Genomic DNA, 16,591 nt, shown 5'->3' with positions numbered 1-16,591 from the left:
TCTGTTGGTTGGCTGCACAGTGCTTGCCATTCTGATTGTTCTGTCTGTGACCATGAGCCCAGAGAGCTGCAAGATGCGGCAGTGTAAAACAGGTCCCTTAATTTGGTTTTTGCCTAGCCACGGCAGGCAAAATTGGGCAGAGCTACCTGGGTTCTGCAAGCCTGAGGGTATCTACTTAATGACCTTAAAACAGGGCAAAGTAAACTCACCCTGAAGGTATGGGGCAAGGAGTCCCAGACGTGTGCATCTTCACTTGCTTTTCACACTCTTGCATTTCTATGGGGCTTGAGTCCAGCCTAGTTTCTTTCTCCTCTGGGTTAGGAGGAATGGATTCCTTTGGCTCAGCACCAAACCTGCTAGTCCAAGACAGTGTGGGCTCACTGTGAATAACCTGTTCCTGGTCTCTTTTTTCAGAACCAAAATATTCATTCGTTTCCCAAAGACTCTGTTTGCTACTGAAGATGCATTTGAAATAAGAAAGCACCTGCTAGGTATGGTTCCAGTTCCCTTTATCACATAGACAGAAAAGCAGAGGCTGAGTGGGCAATGTTTGTGGGCTCCAGATGCACAGAGATGAGAGCTGAGACTCCTGGTCCTGAGTGTTACCCAATTGCAGCTGCTTGAATCTCCATGCTGAAGGATGTTCTATGCAGGCTACTTTTGTTCCTGCTTTGTTAGTCCTTTGTACCTGGTTGTGCAGGACTTCCTGTGTCTGATCACTGAGGTTAGGAGCTGTGCCTTCAATCTCAGGGATCTTGTTAGGTATAAGCATGTCTCTGCTTCTTTGCCAGTTTCAAGACTACAAGCCAAATATAAAGGACGCCTCGGGAAGAGAGACTACCAGAAGAAGAGAAAAGCAGGTATGGGCTGTGGGATCAAGAATTCTCTTCTTAGGGTTGTTTTCTGGTAGGAGTTGTAGCCTTGAAGTCATGAATCTATTTTCTTGTGGGTAGAAATTTTTGCTGCTGTGGGTGTTAGGTTCACTAATGGCCTCAGGTTGCTCCAGGAGAGGTTCAGGTTGGATATTAGAAACAATTCCTTCCCCAGAGCAGTCAGGCACTGGCTGCCCAGGGATGTGGTGGGGTCATTCTCCCTAGAGGTGTTCAGGAAATATGGAGCTGTGGCACTGAGGTATATGGTTAATGGGCATGGGGTGGGGATCTTGGAGGTCTCTTCCAGTCTTAATATTCTACAGTTCTGTAAAGATCAGCTGAAGGGAAGAGACAGCTATAATTCCTGCCTGCAATGAATTTGGAGGATGGCGTGGCACAGGATCTCTGTCTAATACATGACTCTTGCAGCTATCAAGCTGGAGGCTTGTTGGCGAGGAGTGCTGGCACGGAAGGAGGCCAAGAAGAGGACCTGGGCTGTTGAGATCATCAGGAAGTAACTATCCCCATGGGGAGGGCTGCAGGCGGTGGGTCACAGCGTGACTGTGGCTCCAGGGCAGGGAAACCAAGGCACCTTCATGCCTGTTGCTAAACTGTTCCTACTATTAGCCCGTTATGTATCTCTTGTGATGGCTGCCTTGCACTTCCACTGATTGTAACGTGGAAGTCCTGATGTGGGTATTTTCTGTAGATTCATAAAGGGTTTCATCAATCGGAAGAAACCTCTGTGCCCGGAGAACATTGAGTTTGTGCGGCTTGTGCAGTACAAATACCTCATGAAGCTCAGAGACCACATCCCCAGAAACGTCTTGGACAAGAGCTGGCTCCAACCTCCTTCTATCCTGGAAGAGGTGAGGTTTGCTGCAGGCCCCTCATCGTGCACTGACCTTGTTCAGATTGTAAAGTTACTCAGACGACCACATTGCCTTTTTGATCTTTTTATTGCTTTTTTTTTGTAATGTAGATATCTGAGATGCTACAGAAAATGTGCATTAGGAACCTAGTACGGAAATACTGCCAAGGCCTCACTCCTGAGAGGAAAGTGCAGGTAGCTAATGCATGGGATGCAAATGTGCAAGTTGGAAGTTGCTGCACACATGTGATACATGTAAATTGCCCCCAGTGCAAGCTGTTCCTTCTGACAGCCACTGCTCCTGCTGAGCAAATGCTTCTGAGCCTGGGATTGTAATGTACAGGGCAGTTCTACAGTTGCATAGGTCTAAATCTTGTGACGTTAAATCTGAACGCCATCTAAGTGGAACAGATCCATAACAAGAGGGTCTTCTAGGCTGTTCAGTCCTTATTACATCACTACTTAGTATAATTCAGGAACAAACCGACGAAGAAACGCAGCTTTCATTTGCCCCAAGTTGCACGAGTGAGAGGACGATGCTGTCCACAGCTTACACTACACTATGTAACTATACATGGAGAAACTGAGAGGGTAAAGGGTGTTCTTTCTCTTAACAGTTACAGCAGAAAGCTGTCACGAGTGCCATTTTCAGAGGAAAGAAGGAGGGCTACCAGCAGAGCATAAACCTGCCCTTTGCGGACACGCGGCTGAGTGAGTACATGTGCTGGGACCCCACCATCCAATTCCTTTGGCCCATTGTGTTTGGTGGCTGCTGGCAATCAGTGCCCCAGGCCGTGCCTCAGGCTAGGGTACTCGAAATCCCTTTTTAAGCCAGAAACTTAGGCAAAAAGGCTGGGACTGATGGGGATACGTGTGTACAGCTCTGAATGGAGCAGAGCTGATTGCTGCAGTGCAGCGTGGGGATCCAGCCTCAAGGTCTGGAGCTGCTGGGGGAGGAGATGTGAGCCTGGGGGATCTGCTCTGTTGGTGCAAAACATCACTGAAATAGACTTAAGAGTGGTTTCTAAACCATCAGTTTAAAAGAGTGATCTAATGAGACAAGCATTAATGGGATTGAGGCAATGAATGCATCTGTTTGGTGTTCCCAAGACTGGTGGATCAGCTGTCTGCCACCTACATTCACTTTGTCTTTCTGGTTTGATCCACAGAAGAGACGGATATAAACCCCAAAGTTCTGCAGCTCATACAGGGCGAGAAGGTGAAGGTAAGGAAAGAAAACAGGAGCTCAGCAGCTGTGTCCACATCCCAGGCCCTGCAGCCCCATGTAATGCCACAGAGGGAGGTGCTGATCTGAGCTCCTTGTTCACAGTATGCAACTCCTGTGGTCAAATACGACAGGAATGGCTTCAAAGCACGGGAGCGCCTGCTGGTTCTGACCCAGTCCTCGGCGTATGTGGTGGAAATGGCCAAGATCAAGCAGAAAATAGACTATGCCACTTTGAAAGGTAACAGTGCAAATCCAAATGGGGCTGCTTCTGAGGCTCTGTCTGTCCAGGGCGCTGCAAAAAGAATGCTTGAAGCAGTGCTCTCTCTGAGAACGCTTTTTGCTGCAGAATGGCCAGAACAGCTGTGTGTCAGTGTGCTGTTTTTCTGCAGGTATTTCTACCAGTAATCTGGGTGATGGGATCGTGGTCATCCATGTTCCTGAGGACAACAAACAAAAGGTAGAGAGATGAAATATCACTGATAATTTGTGGTTAGAAACAATGATGCTTCTCACATTTCCTTTAAAATACTCAGATATATGATTATCAGGGTTTATTAACTCATGGTCATCTCTACTTTTGAATTCTTGTTGTTTTACCATAAAAGCATTCTCTTTTCGGAGCCAAAGTTGCTACAAATCCTAAATAGGCTCTGGAATGGATGTTTAACTAATCAGAGTTGTAGGTGGCCATTGCTCTGCAGCCAGGGCTGTGCAGAAAGGACTCCTCTGAACACACGACTGCTGGCTGGGTTACGTGTGGGTATGCTGCCCACTGACCTTGTGCCCCTCTTTTTGCTTCCAGGGAGATGTGATACTTCAGTGTGAACATATCTTTGAGACGGTCACTAAGCTCTGCATGCTGGCCAACAAGCAGAACCTCGTTAAAGTTGTGAAGGGAAGGTAAGGAAGACAGTCAGCATGACCTGCTATGTTTGTTTTCTGCTGCTGTGACCTGGGCCTGAGGTTGTGGGCTCAGTATCCTCCCAGCAGATCCCATTAGTGCTGGCTCTGTCCGAGGACAGCCTGTGGGGCTGAGCTGGGGGTCACTTTAGGATAAATGCTTCTCCCTGAACTCAGAAGGCCTCCAATTGTGATGGCTGAGTGCAGGAGCCTCCTCGGTCACACCAGCTAAAAGCAGGTGGATGCAGTCCATCTCTCAGATCTATACAGAAATTGGAACTGGCGTGTGAAACCTGCACTTCTGTTCCAGCTTTTCTCTCTGGCCTTTGCGTTTCAATTGTAATTGGATTCTTTCTGTTCAGTGGTCTTCTCCAGGTCAGATCTGCTTATCTTCTAATGCTTAATTGCTCCAGGAAAATTCAGGTGCCCAGACTAGGCAGGCATGCTGCATTCATCAAACCCTCTTGGGCTGTATGGTATAATGCAGTTGTTTAGGAAATTTACCTAAGCTGAAGGGCTCTGATCTTCTAATCTAACAAGATTTGCTAAGGGAACAGAAATAAAGTGGGCTTAGAGTAAAGCCTATTGTGAGGAAAGCACTGCAGAAGTAATTGTCTGTGTTTGCAGCCTTCGGTTTCGCATTGGCTCTGGGAAGGAAGGGACAATGGTGTTCACTGTTGGGCCGGAGCCCCATGTCTTTAAAGCCAAAGATGGACAGCTTACAGTGGTAAGGCCTCATCAGGGCACTGAGAGTATGGCTTTGGCTTTTCCCCCTGATGCTCACCCCTTATGAGCAACACAGTTAAGTCTTGGAAGAGAGTTGTCTTTGTGAAGCAGTTGTGAAATAGGAATCTCAAGGACACACGGTTTGTATTTAACTTACTGACTCCTTTCTCTCATTCCAGGTGTCAAACCAGGCAAAGTCTTGATGAGAAACAGTTCCAGTTTCTGGTCACCAGAAATGGAAAGGAGCCTGCAGGCTGTGACCAGCACCTGCAGCACCCCTGCAATCTTTGATGCCATAGGGTTGCTGTGACTTGAGAGTTTGCTTGCATCTTTTAGGTACTTTTTTTTATAGCTTAAAACTACTGAGCTGTATCTAAATAAATTCATCACCTTGCTGTAATGTTCCAGGATGCATAGATCCTTGTTACATGCTGTCACAGAGTATTGTTTAGGTAGCTGCACAAGTAAAATGTCAATCTGTGCACCTAATAACCTGTAGCAGAGCTCTGAAGGAAGGATTCAAAAGGAAACGACTTCTCCAGGCTGTGTTCTGAGTCACTGTACTAACTAGGAGAAACCATGTGAAGTGCAGGTGAATGGAGTTCAGTCTCTCAAGCAGCATGCAGAGGTATGTTTGTAAATGTAGCAGTGAGGTTGGCACAGGTATTCCTGAGTTGGTGTATCATCTGGAAATCCCAGGAAGATCCTTCCTTGTCTCCAGGCACGGGGGAAGGAAAACGTCTTAAAGTAGCACTGTCCTTGCTTCTCCCTGCAAAGCAGCTATGCAGTGCAGTGAGGCTCCACAAGTGGTGATGAATGGGACAGGTGACCACACTTTTTTTAAGAGGGGACATGCAGATTTGGTATAATTTGGTTCAGAGGAAACCTTCAGCAGCAAGAGACTGAAGCTTCGTCTCCCTTTGAGGAGCTGCGATTCTGCTCGCTCCTTAGGAGTGCAGTTCCCTCTAGCTGCATATTTTGGCAGCTATGAAGAGGTAGAATACAGGAATTCCCTTTGCTCTCTCTGGTGCCTCGTGTTGAGGCCAATCTGTGGAGCTCCTGCTTGACTGAGGCTGCAGCCTGAATGAGAGCCAGATCACCGGTGCCTTGGCTGTGAGTGGTTCCAGGAGGTAAAGCTGATAGCTAGGGGAAGGTGTGTGGTATTTCTTACTGAAAGTTCTTTCTAGCTCCAGGGACCATGAGGACAGCGTGTTAGCTACTGAACTTCAAGCAAGTAATAAAGCAACTCATGTAAATATGAAATATCTTCTAATTTATTTCATGTTATGCTTTAAAAAAACAAACAAAAAAAAAAACAAACAACAAAACATTGCAAACAACAACCATACACTGAAATCCATCTTAAGGTTTTTTTGTGTGCATAAAATAGGAGGGAATGATTGTACAGAACACGAAACAGAACAACTCCATTAAGACTAAAAGGTAAGACTGGAGCGTGGAGATTTCCACAAGGGCTTTGAACAGGTGATGTCCTGCAGCAGGCGGAGCTCAGTGTGGGCTCTACAATCTGCCTTGTCTGAATACAGGAGTGACTGCTTTGCAAGAACAAATGCATTCCCAGCTTAGCCCTAAGCCAGGGGCTGGTGTTACTGGACTGTTTGGCCCTAACTGCATCACAAGCTACTGATTTTTAGGTAAGCTTTTCTACATTACTCCAATGGAGGGGGGGGGGGGGAGAATAGCCTGCAGGCATAAGACTTCAGTTGGCTCTGTTCTGCTTCAGCATTAGTGGCTGTTGTTGGGTGCTGGAGGGCAGCACGCATGAATCAAAGCAGGCAGGTCAGCACAGTTAACATCATGCAGCACTAGCTAATCTAAAGAACTGCTTGGGGCCAGGGTAGCTGCCTCGTACCCCGTCTCCCTCTGAAAGCTCTATTGGAAAAACCATTTAAAGTAAAAGGCTCGGGAGCTGAGAGCATTTGTGCAATGGCAGTAAGTGGCTGTGGGAGATGTTCTTGTTTTACTGAGAGACTTAATGAACAAGGGCAAGCAGCCAGTAGGTAAGGGATGTTCTAACAGCGGACGGTGGTACATCTTTGTTACACAACTGCAGCAATTAAAGTTAGGAGTGTGTTACAGATCAGAAACTTGTAAACAGCTCAGTCGTGTCAAAGTACACAGTGCCAAAGAGAGCACACGCCCCAGCTTATCACATAAGGCAAGAAGGGACTGTGTCCTGCACACCAACAGCCTGAACTATGGACTTGTATGAACCCAAAGTGTGTTGCACTGGTGACAAACATGTGTAAGTACAGCTTAGAAGAAAAGCTGAAGCTGCTGAACTGCAGTGTAACCACTGTGTCTGGGTACTACTCAGTTCTTACTCATCAGTCAGGAGGAGACAGGGACAACAACCACTCTGCCACAGCCCCTGTCTGAAACTTGAAGTCTTTGGTTAGGAGGAAGGCAACTTCAGCCTAACTCTGAAAGCTGTTAGTTGTACACACTGCTGCAAAACTGCTTACTGCTTTATTTTACATCCCAGATAGCTGAGCTGCAGAGGTTGCTACTGAAACAAATCAGTAACACAGCTGGTGATGTTGACTGTGCCTTTGGTTTTTGAAATGCCAATATGCCACAATAAGCCCTGAGCCAGGACTAGGAATCCTTACAGCAGGAAACCTGCAGAAGCGAAGGACCTCACTGAGTGATGCAGAGCTGCCACTGTGGGACACCCAGCCACTGGGGCCAGCAAAAAGTACTCCAGGTGAAGAGTCAACAAGGTCTGAAACAGCCAAAGTACTCTGGAGTCTGTCCCAGTGGCACCTGACTGAAGTTTAAGACTTCCTACTGCTGGTTCTCTCTCTCAAGCTTTTTTACATTAACCATTACAGCTGCAGCTCTTCTCATTCTCCATTAGCATCCAATCCTAGTGAATAATACGCTCTCTTCTGCCACTCTGATACTTGACTCCACACTAGGCAACACAAGACTAGGAGGTAGATAAAAACATCCATTCATTACTACTCTCAGAAAACCAGACACTACAGCATTCTCTGCACAACATTTCAGCTTCATCCTTTCATATACAGCTGCCATTTCTGCCGAGAGACTTGGAAAATGCTCAGGTTAAAGGCAAACAGGGATTAACCTCTTCTGGGCCTTCAGCTCTATACCAGCACTCTGCACTGCCCTCTCTCAAAGTCGCTGCTCCTGTAACAGCTGCAGAACTGAGCTACAGCTGCTGGCCTCCTGCCTACACAGGGCTGGCACTGTGTGTCAAACCTGTTACAAATTTTAACCTGTGGTAAAGAATGCACAGCTTACTGATGGGTGAACTGAGGGAAATAAACTTCCCAACAGCGATGTGGGGTCAGGCTTTGACTGGTAGCAATGCCACCCTAAGGGAAAGCCACCAGGCACTGTTAGCTCCTGCTCCTTCTCTTGAAGGAATTTCAACATCTCCCATCCTTGAATCATACCAAAAAAGTGGGGATGGGCCTCTCCACAACTCAGTGCAGGAGAAGCTCCACTGAACCATGGAAGGGGGGCCTGAGAGCAGTGGGAAGCCACAGCCACCTGCACAGTCTGGCAGCACTGGGTTCCCTCTGCCTCAAGCTTCTCCTGCTACCACCTGTCCTGCCAGCAGTCACAGTGAGGCACTCCTGAGCTACCAACCTTATCGCCTTCTGAGCTGGAAGGAAGGGAGCTCTGCAGCAGCTCCACTGTGCTTCTGCCATGCTGCAATGCCTAGGAGACTGGGGCAGTGAGAGCCAGGAGAGAAGGTATGTGGCTGCCTGACTTCTGTTGTTTTGTTTGTTTTTTAAAGTGCAGGATAATTACTAAAGCCAAAGGAAGCCAGTCTTCTTCCTCACTAACCACAAAATAGCAAAGACAAGAGGGCTACAAACTCAGGGCATTTCTCCAGATGTTCAGAGGGCTTTTTACATACCTACCATACGCCCAGTAACCTTATTTATTCTCATCCTAGAACTACCTCGTTTAAATACCCCAAATAACCTACTGTGTTACAAAACGTAATTTACAGACTCGTTGAACAAAGAGAAGCTGCCTGGTCCCCTGCTGCAGACAATCCATCAGGAGAAGGGCAGCACCTTCCAGACAGACCCCTGCAGCCGCCGCTCGGCTCACTGGTGCAGATGGGCTCTGTCATCCGGACGCTTGATGTGGATCCTCCGCACGCGTTCGATGCGCTCTCGCTCCTCATCTTCCTCCAGGTGATGGGAGCGGCCAGCTGCCCCTCCTGTGGCTTCCAGGAGCGCGTTGTCGGGTCCCCTGCCATCCTGGGACTCATACAGCAGAATGTTCAGTGTCTCCTCGTAAATGCGGGCTTCTGGGAACTCCACCTGGCCACCGAGAGAGAAGGCCGCTCTTACCTGCTGCAGGCACCTCACTTCTCCTCCTGAAACTTCCCTGTTTTTAAACATGTCTTAGCTGTACTCCACCCACACAAACCCATCCTAGCACAAACGTTTTGCTATTTGCCTTCAGCCTTTTAATCCCAGCTGGCAGTTTTTTCAGAACTGGCCAAATGTCCCTGCAGGGAGGTATGCCACTGCCTTTACACAGGAATGGACAACAAACGTGATTAAGTGCAGAAGTTTGTCTAAAGATAAGAACTGGACTGAACTTGCATTATGTAACACCATAATTGCCCTGTGTTAAGCACTGCATCCAGTCAGTCCCTGCCCCAGCAAACCCACAGGATGAGCTCCACTACGCTGCTCTCCCATTCTGAATGGTGTTGATTATTCTATAGAGATGCTAGACAATGAAAAGCGTGTTCAGAACGGAACAGATGTCAGGGTGCCAGCCTGAAAGCAGTGGCGCCTCGCTGCTGTTTACTGTACCTTTGTCTGTTTTTTCTCAGTAGCATAAACAATGGAAGTGCAACAGACTTCAGCAATCTTCCGTCCCTGCCCATAGAAAGACCAGCAGCAGATCTCGTCTCCAATCACATCCTTTATAAAGAGCACTCTCCCATTAAACCTCAAGGACAGCTTATCAAATAGCTCAATGTTTTTCAGCATGTTGTCGTCAGAGTTGCTGTGAGAGACAGAGAAGGCAGCAGTCGCATCAGGGTAATTCAAATAGTAATGCAGAGCAGAAGGATTCAGGCAGTGAGCATTTGCAGGCCCAGAAGCCCAGCTTCCTTTGATTTACTGCACATCAACAGCACTGTGAGTAACGCTCGGGCAAAATGGATGTCAAAGGCCATTTCATCCTCACAGACACATGAAACCCTTCCTGAATTCAGGCTTAGCACCAGCTGGATGAAGACAGTGTTTTGTCATGAAACTTAAACACAGACATAAGGAATGGCAGACAAGGTCCCAGACTTCATGATTTTACCACTTATTGACAGTGCTATGGCAGGCTTTCTGTATTGAGCCAAAGTGCTGCAGCCCACGGGGAGCACAGGCCAGCAGTTGGCCAGGAGTCTCCACCAGCTGCACCTGGGTGTTAGAGGAACCCCCATCACAGAAATAGCACATGCTCAGCCTTCTGTGGATGCCAGTAGGCCCTCCTGACTCAAGTTTGAAACTAATTGGGAAAATACTGAGCTCATGCCAGCTCCAATCTGTCACCGGTTCTGAGTGTAGAAAAAGCAAATACGTATCACGGAATTGAGTCTGTGAACAACTTCAAAGAACTACAGGTTCAGTCATTTACCTGGTGTAGGAATATTTGTTGTTGCTTCTGTTGTATAGCAACTTCACTGCCGGCTGTAAAAAAGCCAACATACACAACAGTTAGAGGACATGCAGTAAGCAATGGAATCCCAGCTCCAGCACCGCATGGCAGAGGAGCTGCAATATGAAATGACACCATTAGGCTCAAACTCGATGGGATTTTGTTGTTGCTGCTGCAAAACTGTTGTGTACCAGCTGGTAATGGAGACACAATCCCTTCTGATCCCTTTTGGGACTAGATTGTAAATCATCCTCACCCACCACAGCCAGCAGGCAGAAACAGGAGTCACCGATTCAACGTAGCTGAAGAAACCATCTGTTGTTGTTTATCAGAGCAGACAAACCAACGGAAGACCTATCAGCCCTGATGAGCTGCTCCATCAGCCTGCTTTATCTACGGCCTCCACTGTAACACCTTACGGGGAGACAGACATGGCCTGACCAACATCTGACTTTTAATTTAGAAGACACATTTAGCCTGCTGTAGATTTCCAGCTCAAATGCTAAACGTCATTTCTTAAGGACTTGGTCAAAATCCCAAGCACATTCCAGCATCCTCTCAAGCTACAGCACAGTCTGGTCTTTCTTACCTTGTTAGAAGTGGCTATAAGTTTTTGCTCTTCCTTGGAAGAAGTGATAACTGGTACCTTGCAGAATGGTTCGTATGCATCTTTGTTCTGCTGAAACAAGAACCAAACAGCAGCTGAATGTACACAGCCCTTAAGGCACACTCTCATGAGCTGGGAACATCCTGCATTTCTGTGCCACAGCTGAAGAACCACAAGCTAAGTGTGCCATCTGCCTCCATACGCTGCACCCCAGCTTTGGAAAGGCAGCAAGCAGACACCAGCAGTCCATCCTGCCGTGTGCACTGAAGCTCTGCCCACCTCAAGCAACCTCACCTCCACCCTTCACAGCAGCCAGAGCAACTCAGCTCCTGTAGGCTTCACAACCTACCTGCAAGGCTGCCTGGCACTCGTCCACCAGCCCCTGGACCAGGTAATACTTGGCTTCAGCCAGGAGCTCTTCGATCTCCCTGCGGCTCTCTGGGAGCGGCACAGCGCCGTCACGCAGGTAATTCAGGATTGTCCCAAAATGTTTCCCGCAGCGGTCGATCAGGATCCAGCCTAAGGAAACAAGACCACAGTAGAGCAAACGTGGCAAAAGACGTCGAGCCTGGCGTAGGCCTGCTGCAGCAGGCAGGTTCCTGCCAAGAGAGCTCCAGCTCCGTGCTCCCTTTGGCAATGGGAGCAGCAGAACGCTGTATTTGCACGGGGAACTCGCTGCCTCCTCCTGCATTTTTCAAGTGTGTATGTGGGAGGAAGGTAGGAAGCTCACTTGTTTCTCACAGTTCCCAGTTATTGACAAACGATTAACTGTTACAGAGGAAGGAATTCTTCTCATTCCCAAAGCAATCAGCTCTGTTCTCCCTCTACTCCCAGAATCCCTGACTTACACGTACACGTGGCTGCTTCTTAGGGAGACATTTCTTACTCCGGCCAACCAAACTCAACCACCTGTAGGTTTGCACACCTGAACACAAAGAGACCCACTGTGATCCACCACCTCCATCAGATGTGCAAAAAAAGGTCAGAAAGAGAGCGAGCACAGATGCTGGATGTGTCACCGCCAATTCTCTTCCAGTCTCCACGTTCCCAAAGTGCAGTTATTCGGTACAGCAAAATGCTTACTGGCACAGTCTGGAGCTGCTGAAATCCATGATGCAACAGCACACAGAACGTAACGTACGGATGATGGGAATGGGGTAAAGGAAAGAAAACAGCCACAACAAAGCGCTTTCCAGTTAGCTGTGACGGGAGGATCCCTGTCTCACCTCTTGCTGCCAGTCTGCTGCTGGACCCTGAGAAGCCTTACGCAGTGTTGAGCCTCAAGTTTCCATAAATGAACAGCTGGCCACCCTGATGGGCTGCAGCTCAGGAATGCAGCGAGGAAACGCTTGTGGGGAAGGAGTCATATTTTGGACAAATAAGGAAAGTAGGTTAAAGCAGAGCCTGTATGTTCTGCATGAATGGAATTACGAGTAAAAATCTGAATGTTTGGGTAGGCTTGGAAAGTGAACGCAGCCCTTTCGTGCTGCTCTGAGGAGAAACTGAGACACTCTCCAGCAGTTTACTGTGGGCTCTCCGTCTCCCTCGTTACCCTGCTGTCTACACAATGCATGCTTCCAATTGTAATTTTACAGACTGTAATAACAAACTGGAAAGCTGAAGGCAGGGTAACTAGAAGCAGAGAAATAAAAGAACAAAAGACCGATCCAGGCTAATAAACGCAGCACATCTATCGCAGCAGAGCAAAAAGCCCATTTGTCAAGGCAGAGCTCTCCCATTTCGAAGAGACAAGGGAGCACAGGGCATGCTAATAAACAAGAACATCCACATTCCCAAAAATGCAGCCATTGACAAAGCGTTTACCAGAGCTCAGCACAACCTGAAGGGAAGTAATGAGAGGGTTCAGAGCAGAATGATGACCCCCAAACTTCTTTGTTATCATCTCTGCCGCAAGCCCTTCTGTAGGCTGTAAAAATATGCTGTGCCTTTACGCTTACAGATGGCAAAACCAAAGCAGAATTGCTCACTTTGAGACAGAGAGGAGGGGGGGGGATGAGAAAATATTTTGAGCAGCATTGCAAAATAGAAGCGGCTGCTAAAGCAGCTTTCAAAAAACCCTTCTGTTTGACCCAAACAGCCAAAGCCGCAGCCAAAAGGAGGTGACTCACAGGAAGGTGACCCTGCTGCCACTCAGTTATGGCTGTGCAGGGCCCAACAAGTGGGTTGCAGCCTTTTAAAGCCATTTTCTAACTGCAGCATTACAAAAACGTGCTGCAATCCACGCCGTGCATCAGGCATGCAGTGTTGATGAAATGCACGTGCACACATTTCATCTTTAGGAGATTTATTCTCGGGGACACCTTCCAACCACTAAGCAAGGCTACATTTCCTGACCAAGCCCAGATGAAACAACAAGCCTGACACTGCTGCCTGATGCTTGACAGCCTTACAAACAGCCGGCCAAGGAAACCCCCACCCTGATCAACCAGTTAACAGTGATGTGAAGGGAAAGCAGAAAGGAAAACTGGAAACAGATGGAGGTGGATGGAAAACCCACAGCTTTCTACCCTCTTCTAAGCACAAAATAAAATATTTAAAATACGCTGACTTGCTCGGGAACAAATTCTAAGCTGAAAATGATCATCTGTCATCCCCAGCAGAGAACTCATCTCTTCTCCTGGAGTCCAAGCAGCAGCTTGTTGTAATTGTTACGCTTTGAGAACGAGCTCAGATGATGGCACTGGGGTCAGAAGAATGCACCCAGATGAAGAGAAAGACACACAGTGTGAAACATTCCACAGATTGCAAAAAAAAAAACAACAACAAACCAACTTCATTCTTTCCAGTTTCTCTGCAAGTCTGGCTCCTTTTCCTGAGAAACTCTGTTTGGTGCCAGACTTTGGGTGCGACCAATTGACAGTGTTTTGACCAACCTCAGATACAGAGAGCTTCCTCCGACAGCTCTAACACCATTGTCCCAGTTTCCAGCAACGTGCCAGCAAGAGGGAGATAAAGCAAGAGCTACTGCCATAGGAGTGTCTCAGTTACAGCATACAGGAAGTATCAAATTCCCATTAAAGCACAAATGAGCTAAATGGAACAGTCCCATGCAGGCACAGTGGAATTCACAGCAAAGTAAGTATGAGATTTTACATCTGAAGCATGGCATCTTAGCAGAGTGAACTCTGGATCTGGAGTCCTAATGTCTGCTGCTCTCTGGGAGAAAGAACCTGCACCTATGGGCAGACAAACTGCACCTTGCCCTGCAGCCCACAGACCGCTGCTAATGCCACACAGCAGCTGAAAGCTTGCAAAAGGCCTGGTAAAACAAGTGCAACAATGCAGCCTTTCACCTTCCCCCCAGCTTAAACAGAAGCTTGTGGCTAAAATGGGGATATTCTGATGATTAAGTTGTTGGGTTTTTTTTTGTTTGTTTGTTTTACATTTTTTCTCCTTCCAAGCAACTTTTTCCTATCTCAAGAAAGCTTATTATGAGAGCCTTACTAAATCCATTCCTTGTTCCACGTGGCCTCCAAATACAGGCTATTCTAAAGCACTAAAGTCCAATTCATCAAATGAAGCAATACATTTTTTGTGTTTTCAGCAGCTTCGAACAAAATTTCAAGTAATTAACCAGCTCCAAGGAAGGTGTGTCAGACCTGTAGGATCAGCAACGTGGCAGCTATTGTTACAGAAAAGGTATCCACTGATAAACACTGATATAGGCAAAGTGCCAGCATGTAAATTGAAAGCCCCACTTTGAATTAAGCTCTGTATCCTCCCACAAAATGAAAACACTGACAAACGACAGCAGCAGCTGCAAACAACCATCACACAAACACATTTCAGCTCTGGTATGAGTTTGAATGTAAACATCTTTAAGCATCTCAGGATTAGAAAAAAACCAACCTATCTGGTAAGGAAGCAAAGTATTTGAATGCTGCCCCTTTAGAAGGCTGCAGTTTGACACAATGCACATTCTTGCTCTGCAGATGCTTAACTTGGACAGACCCCCCTCCTCACTCCCTTCTTTTGTTGTCTGTAACACCATAGCAAAGTTCCTAAAGAACTTGCACTGCTTTTGCTCCACTGAAGCCAACAACCTGTATTCCCACATGAAAATAAACCCAGCCTTCCAAAATCATCTTTTTGCTCAAAAAGCACACCACTTCCAAGTTTTATATTTATATTTCAGATAAGGAAACAAGATGAGGAAACAGCCTTCTGAGCTTCCAAGTAAATACGCAAGTCCTGACTCAGAGTTTCTCAACCACAATCCTCACAATTTTCCACATACTTAAGAGCTTTTGTGTTAGCATTTCACAAGAAAAAGCCAGCTTGTGCTATCTGGGCCTGAGAGGAGCCCCTTCTGGCTCTCAACACCCTTTTGGTGTTTGGCCAACTAGTCAAGCCACACGTATCCCTCATCCCACATCTTTCATCAACTCTCTGAGATGAACTTCAACACTAATCAGAATGCCCCATCACTACACATTTCTCCCTCTTCTCCAACTTTTGGTCCAACCTCTCCCAACCAGTTGGAGCAGTAGGAGGGAAGCAAGGCGCACCCTTACCTTCACTGTCTGTCAGAACCTCCATTCTCCCACTGAACATGGCCTTGAGCATGGTGTCCTGCTTGGTCAGTGTCTGCATGGTGGTGTAGTACAGGGCCCCGCCAATGTTCAGCTTGACATACTTGGAGCTCGGGCTTGTTCCTTTGAAGGAGGTCGTGCGGGTGGCAGCTGCCGGCACTGCTGAGCTCACCACGCTTTCTCCCGACATCTCTTCCTGCAAGCAAGGAGTCACCAATCAGAGCCCTATAAGGACCAGCCTCAGCACCTCTTTGAAATCTGCCCAAACGCTTTGGGTGTTTTAACGTTGCCTTCTATGTGGAAGAGACAGCCGGCAGCTAATGGAAGCCAAACAGCTCAGCCAGGGAAGAGCTCCTCGGGTGCTGAGCACTGAGGAAATCAAAGCTTTCCCACTGTCAGACAAAAGCTGCACCCGTTTCTTTCACAACTTTTGAAGCTTTGTTTCATACATAACCTGGTGTGCAACTGAGGCCGTTCCCAGCACGCAGACCAAGCACACCTCCAAAGGAACCAACATTTCCTTGAGGCTTTCCATCTCCTTAAAGCTCCCCACAGTGCTCCCACATCTCCCAGCCTACAGAACTGCTGCTCAGTATCCCCTCTGCCCGTAATGCTCACCCCAAATTAACCCAGGGGAGCTAACGAGGCCTCACGTCGTGCCAGGAAAAAGCCGACATTACATCAAACTCTGTCTCCGCGTTGCAGTGCGCTGTCACACGAAGCCTGCAGCTGCCTCAGGCGGACGGCTCCGGGCCCGACACCCTTCAGCTGGCTGATTACCGCGCTAATTGATTTCAGCCCGCTGCTATAAAAAGCAGAGCAATCCGACAGCGCCCGCACCGCCAGAAGCCGCGACAGGCGCTGGGGCCGCCGTGGCTCCTCTCACAGAGCACCTTGATGTCCCGGCCCCACGGCTCTGAGCCGCCCCTGCCGCGCCAAAGCTATTCCCGGGGGCTCGGCCTCATCCCCACCTCCTAGGAACAAGAGCGGAGCCCCCAGGTCCGCCCGCTGCCTCCCAGCCCCGCCGCCTTCTCCTCACCATGAAGGGCGCGACGCAGCCCCACGGAGCGAACGTGCGGACCGCCGGGCGGGGAACTTCCGCCCTGCTCCGCCCACTTCCTGTCCGACGCCTGTCTGCTTCCGGTGGAGCGCTGGTGC

The 16,591-nt window shown here is 48.1% G+C and overlaps 2 protein-coding genes across 6 annotated transcripts in view; one reads left to right on the top strand and one right to left on the bottom strand.

Annotated features, from left to right (window-relative positions):
• Positions 1–5,697, top strand: part of MYO1H (myosin IH) — a 41,921-nt gene extending 36,224 nt beyond the window's left edge. For 3 of the 4 annotated variants that reach the window (XM_042829058.1, XM_042829060.1, XM_042829057.1), the window contains 12 exons: positions 415–491; positions 792–860; positions 1,302–1,386; positions 1,582–1,741; positions 1,855–1,938; positions 2,361–2,454; positions 2,913–2,968; positions 3,074–3,209; positions 3,361–3,428; positions 3,774–3,871; positions 4,499–4,598; positions 4,777–5,697. In XM_042829058.1, coding sequence (XP_042684992.1) covers positions 415–491; positions 792–860; positions 1,302–1,386; positions 1,582–1,741; positions 1,855–1,938; positions 2,361–2,454; positions 2,913–2,968; positions 3,074–3,209; positions 3,361–3,428; positions 3,774–3,871; positions 4,499–4,598; positions 4,777–4,800 — 1,051 coding nt within the window. In that variant the 3' untranslated portion in view covers positions 4,801–5,697. The remainder of the gene's footprint in view (positions 1–414; positions 492–791; positions 861–1,301; positions 1,387–1,581; positions 1,742–1,854; positions 1,939–2,360; positions 2,455–2,912; positions 2,969–3,073; positions 3,210–3,360; positions 3,429–3,773; positions 3,872–4,498; positions 4,599–4,776) is intronic. The other variant, XM_042829059.1, reaches the window with a different exon arrangement.
• Positions 5,698–5,849: 152 nt separating this feature from the next.
• KCTD10 (potassium channel tetramerization domain containing 10) lies at positions 5,850–16,571 on the bottom strand. 2 transcript variants are annotated; one of them, XM_042829253.1, is made up of 7 exons: positions 16,473–16,571; positions 15,416–15,629; positions 11,230–11,399; positions 10,863–10,952; positions 10,253–10,305; positions 9,430–9,625; positions 5,850–8,925 (listed from the first exon to the last, which is right to left on the bottom strand). In XM_042829253.1, exons 1-7 carry the CDS (start codon positions 16,473–16,475, stop codon positions 8,707–8,709), a joined length of 945 nt encoding a protein of 314 aa, XP_042685187.1. In that variant the 5' UTR covers positions 16,476–16,571; the 3' UTR covers positions 5,850–8,706. The 2 variants fall into 2 exon arrangements, with proteins under 2 accessions (XP_042685187.1, XP_042685188.1); XM_042829254.1 differs by having other exon boundaries at positions 10,863–10,949.
• Between the last annotated feature and the right edge of the window lie 20 nt (positions 16,572–16,591).

Source organism: Centrocercus urophasianus, unplaced genomic scaffold (assembly GCF_019232065.1).
Source record: "Centrocercus urophasianus isolate 14NV4802_14NV808 unplaced genomic scaffold, USGS_Curo_1.0 seq_30, whole genome shotgun sequence".
NCBI classification, from domain to species: Eukaryota; Metazoa; Chordata; class Aves; order Galliformes; family Phasianidae; genus Centrocercus; species Centrocercus urophasianus.
The sequence above is the reverse complement of the archived record's forward strand: the minus strand, read 5'-3'. Positions and strand labels throughout refer to the sequence as shown.

Excerpts from the sequence above, each read along its gene's own strand:
- KCTD10 (XM_042829253.1), bottom strand. Across the intron at positions 11,400-15,415 it reads GGTTCTGACAGACAGTGAAG|GCTGGATCCTGATCGACCGC; the intron begins GTAAGGGTGCGC and ends TTGTTTCCTTAG. Across the intron at positions 10,306-10,862 it reads TTATAGCCACTTCTAACAAG|CCGGCAGTGAAGTTGCTATA; the intron begins GTAAGAAAGACC and ends GCTTTTTTACAG.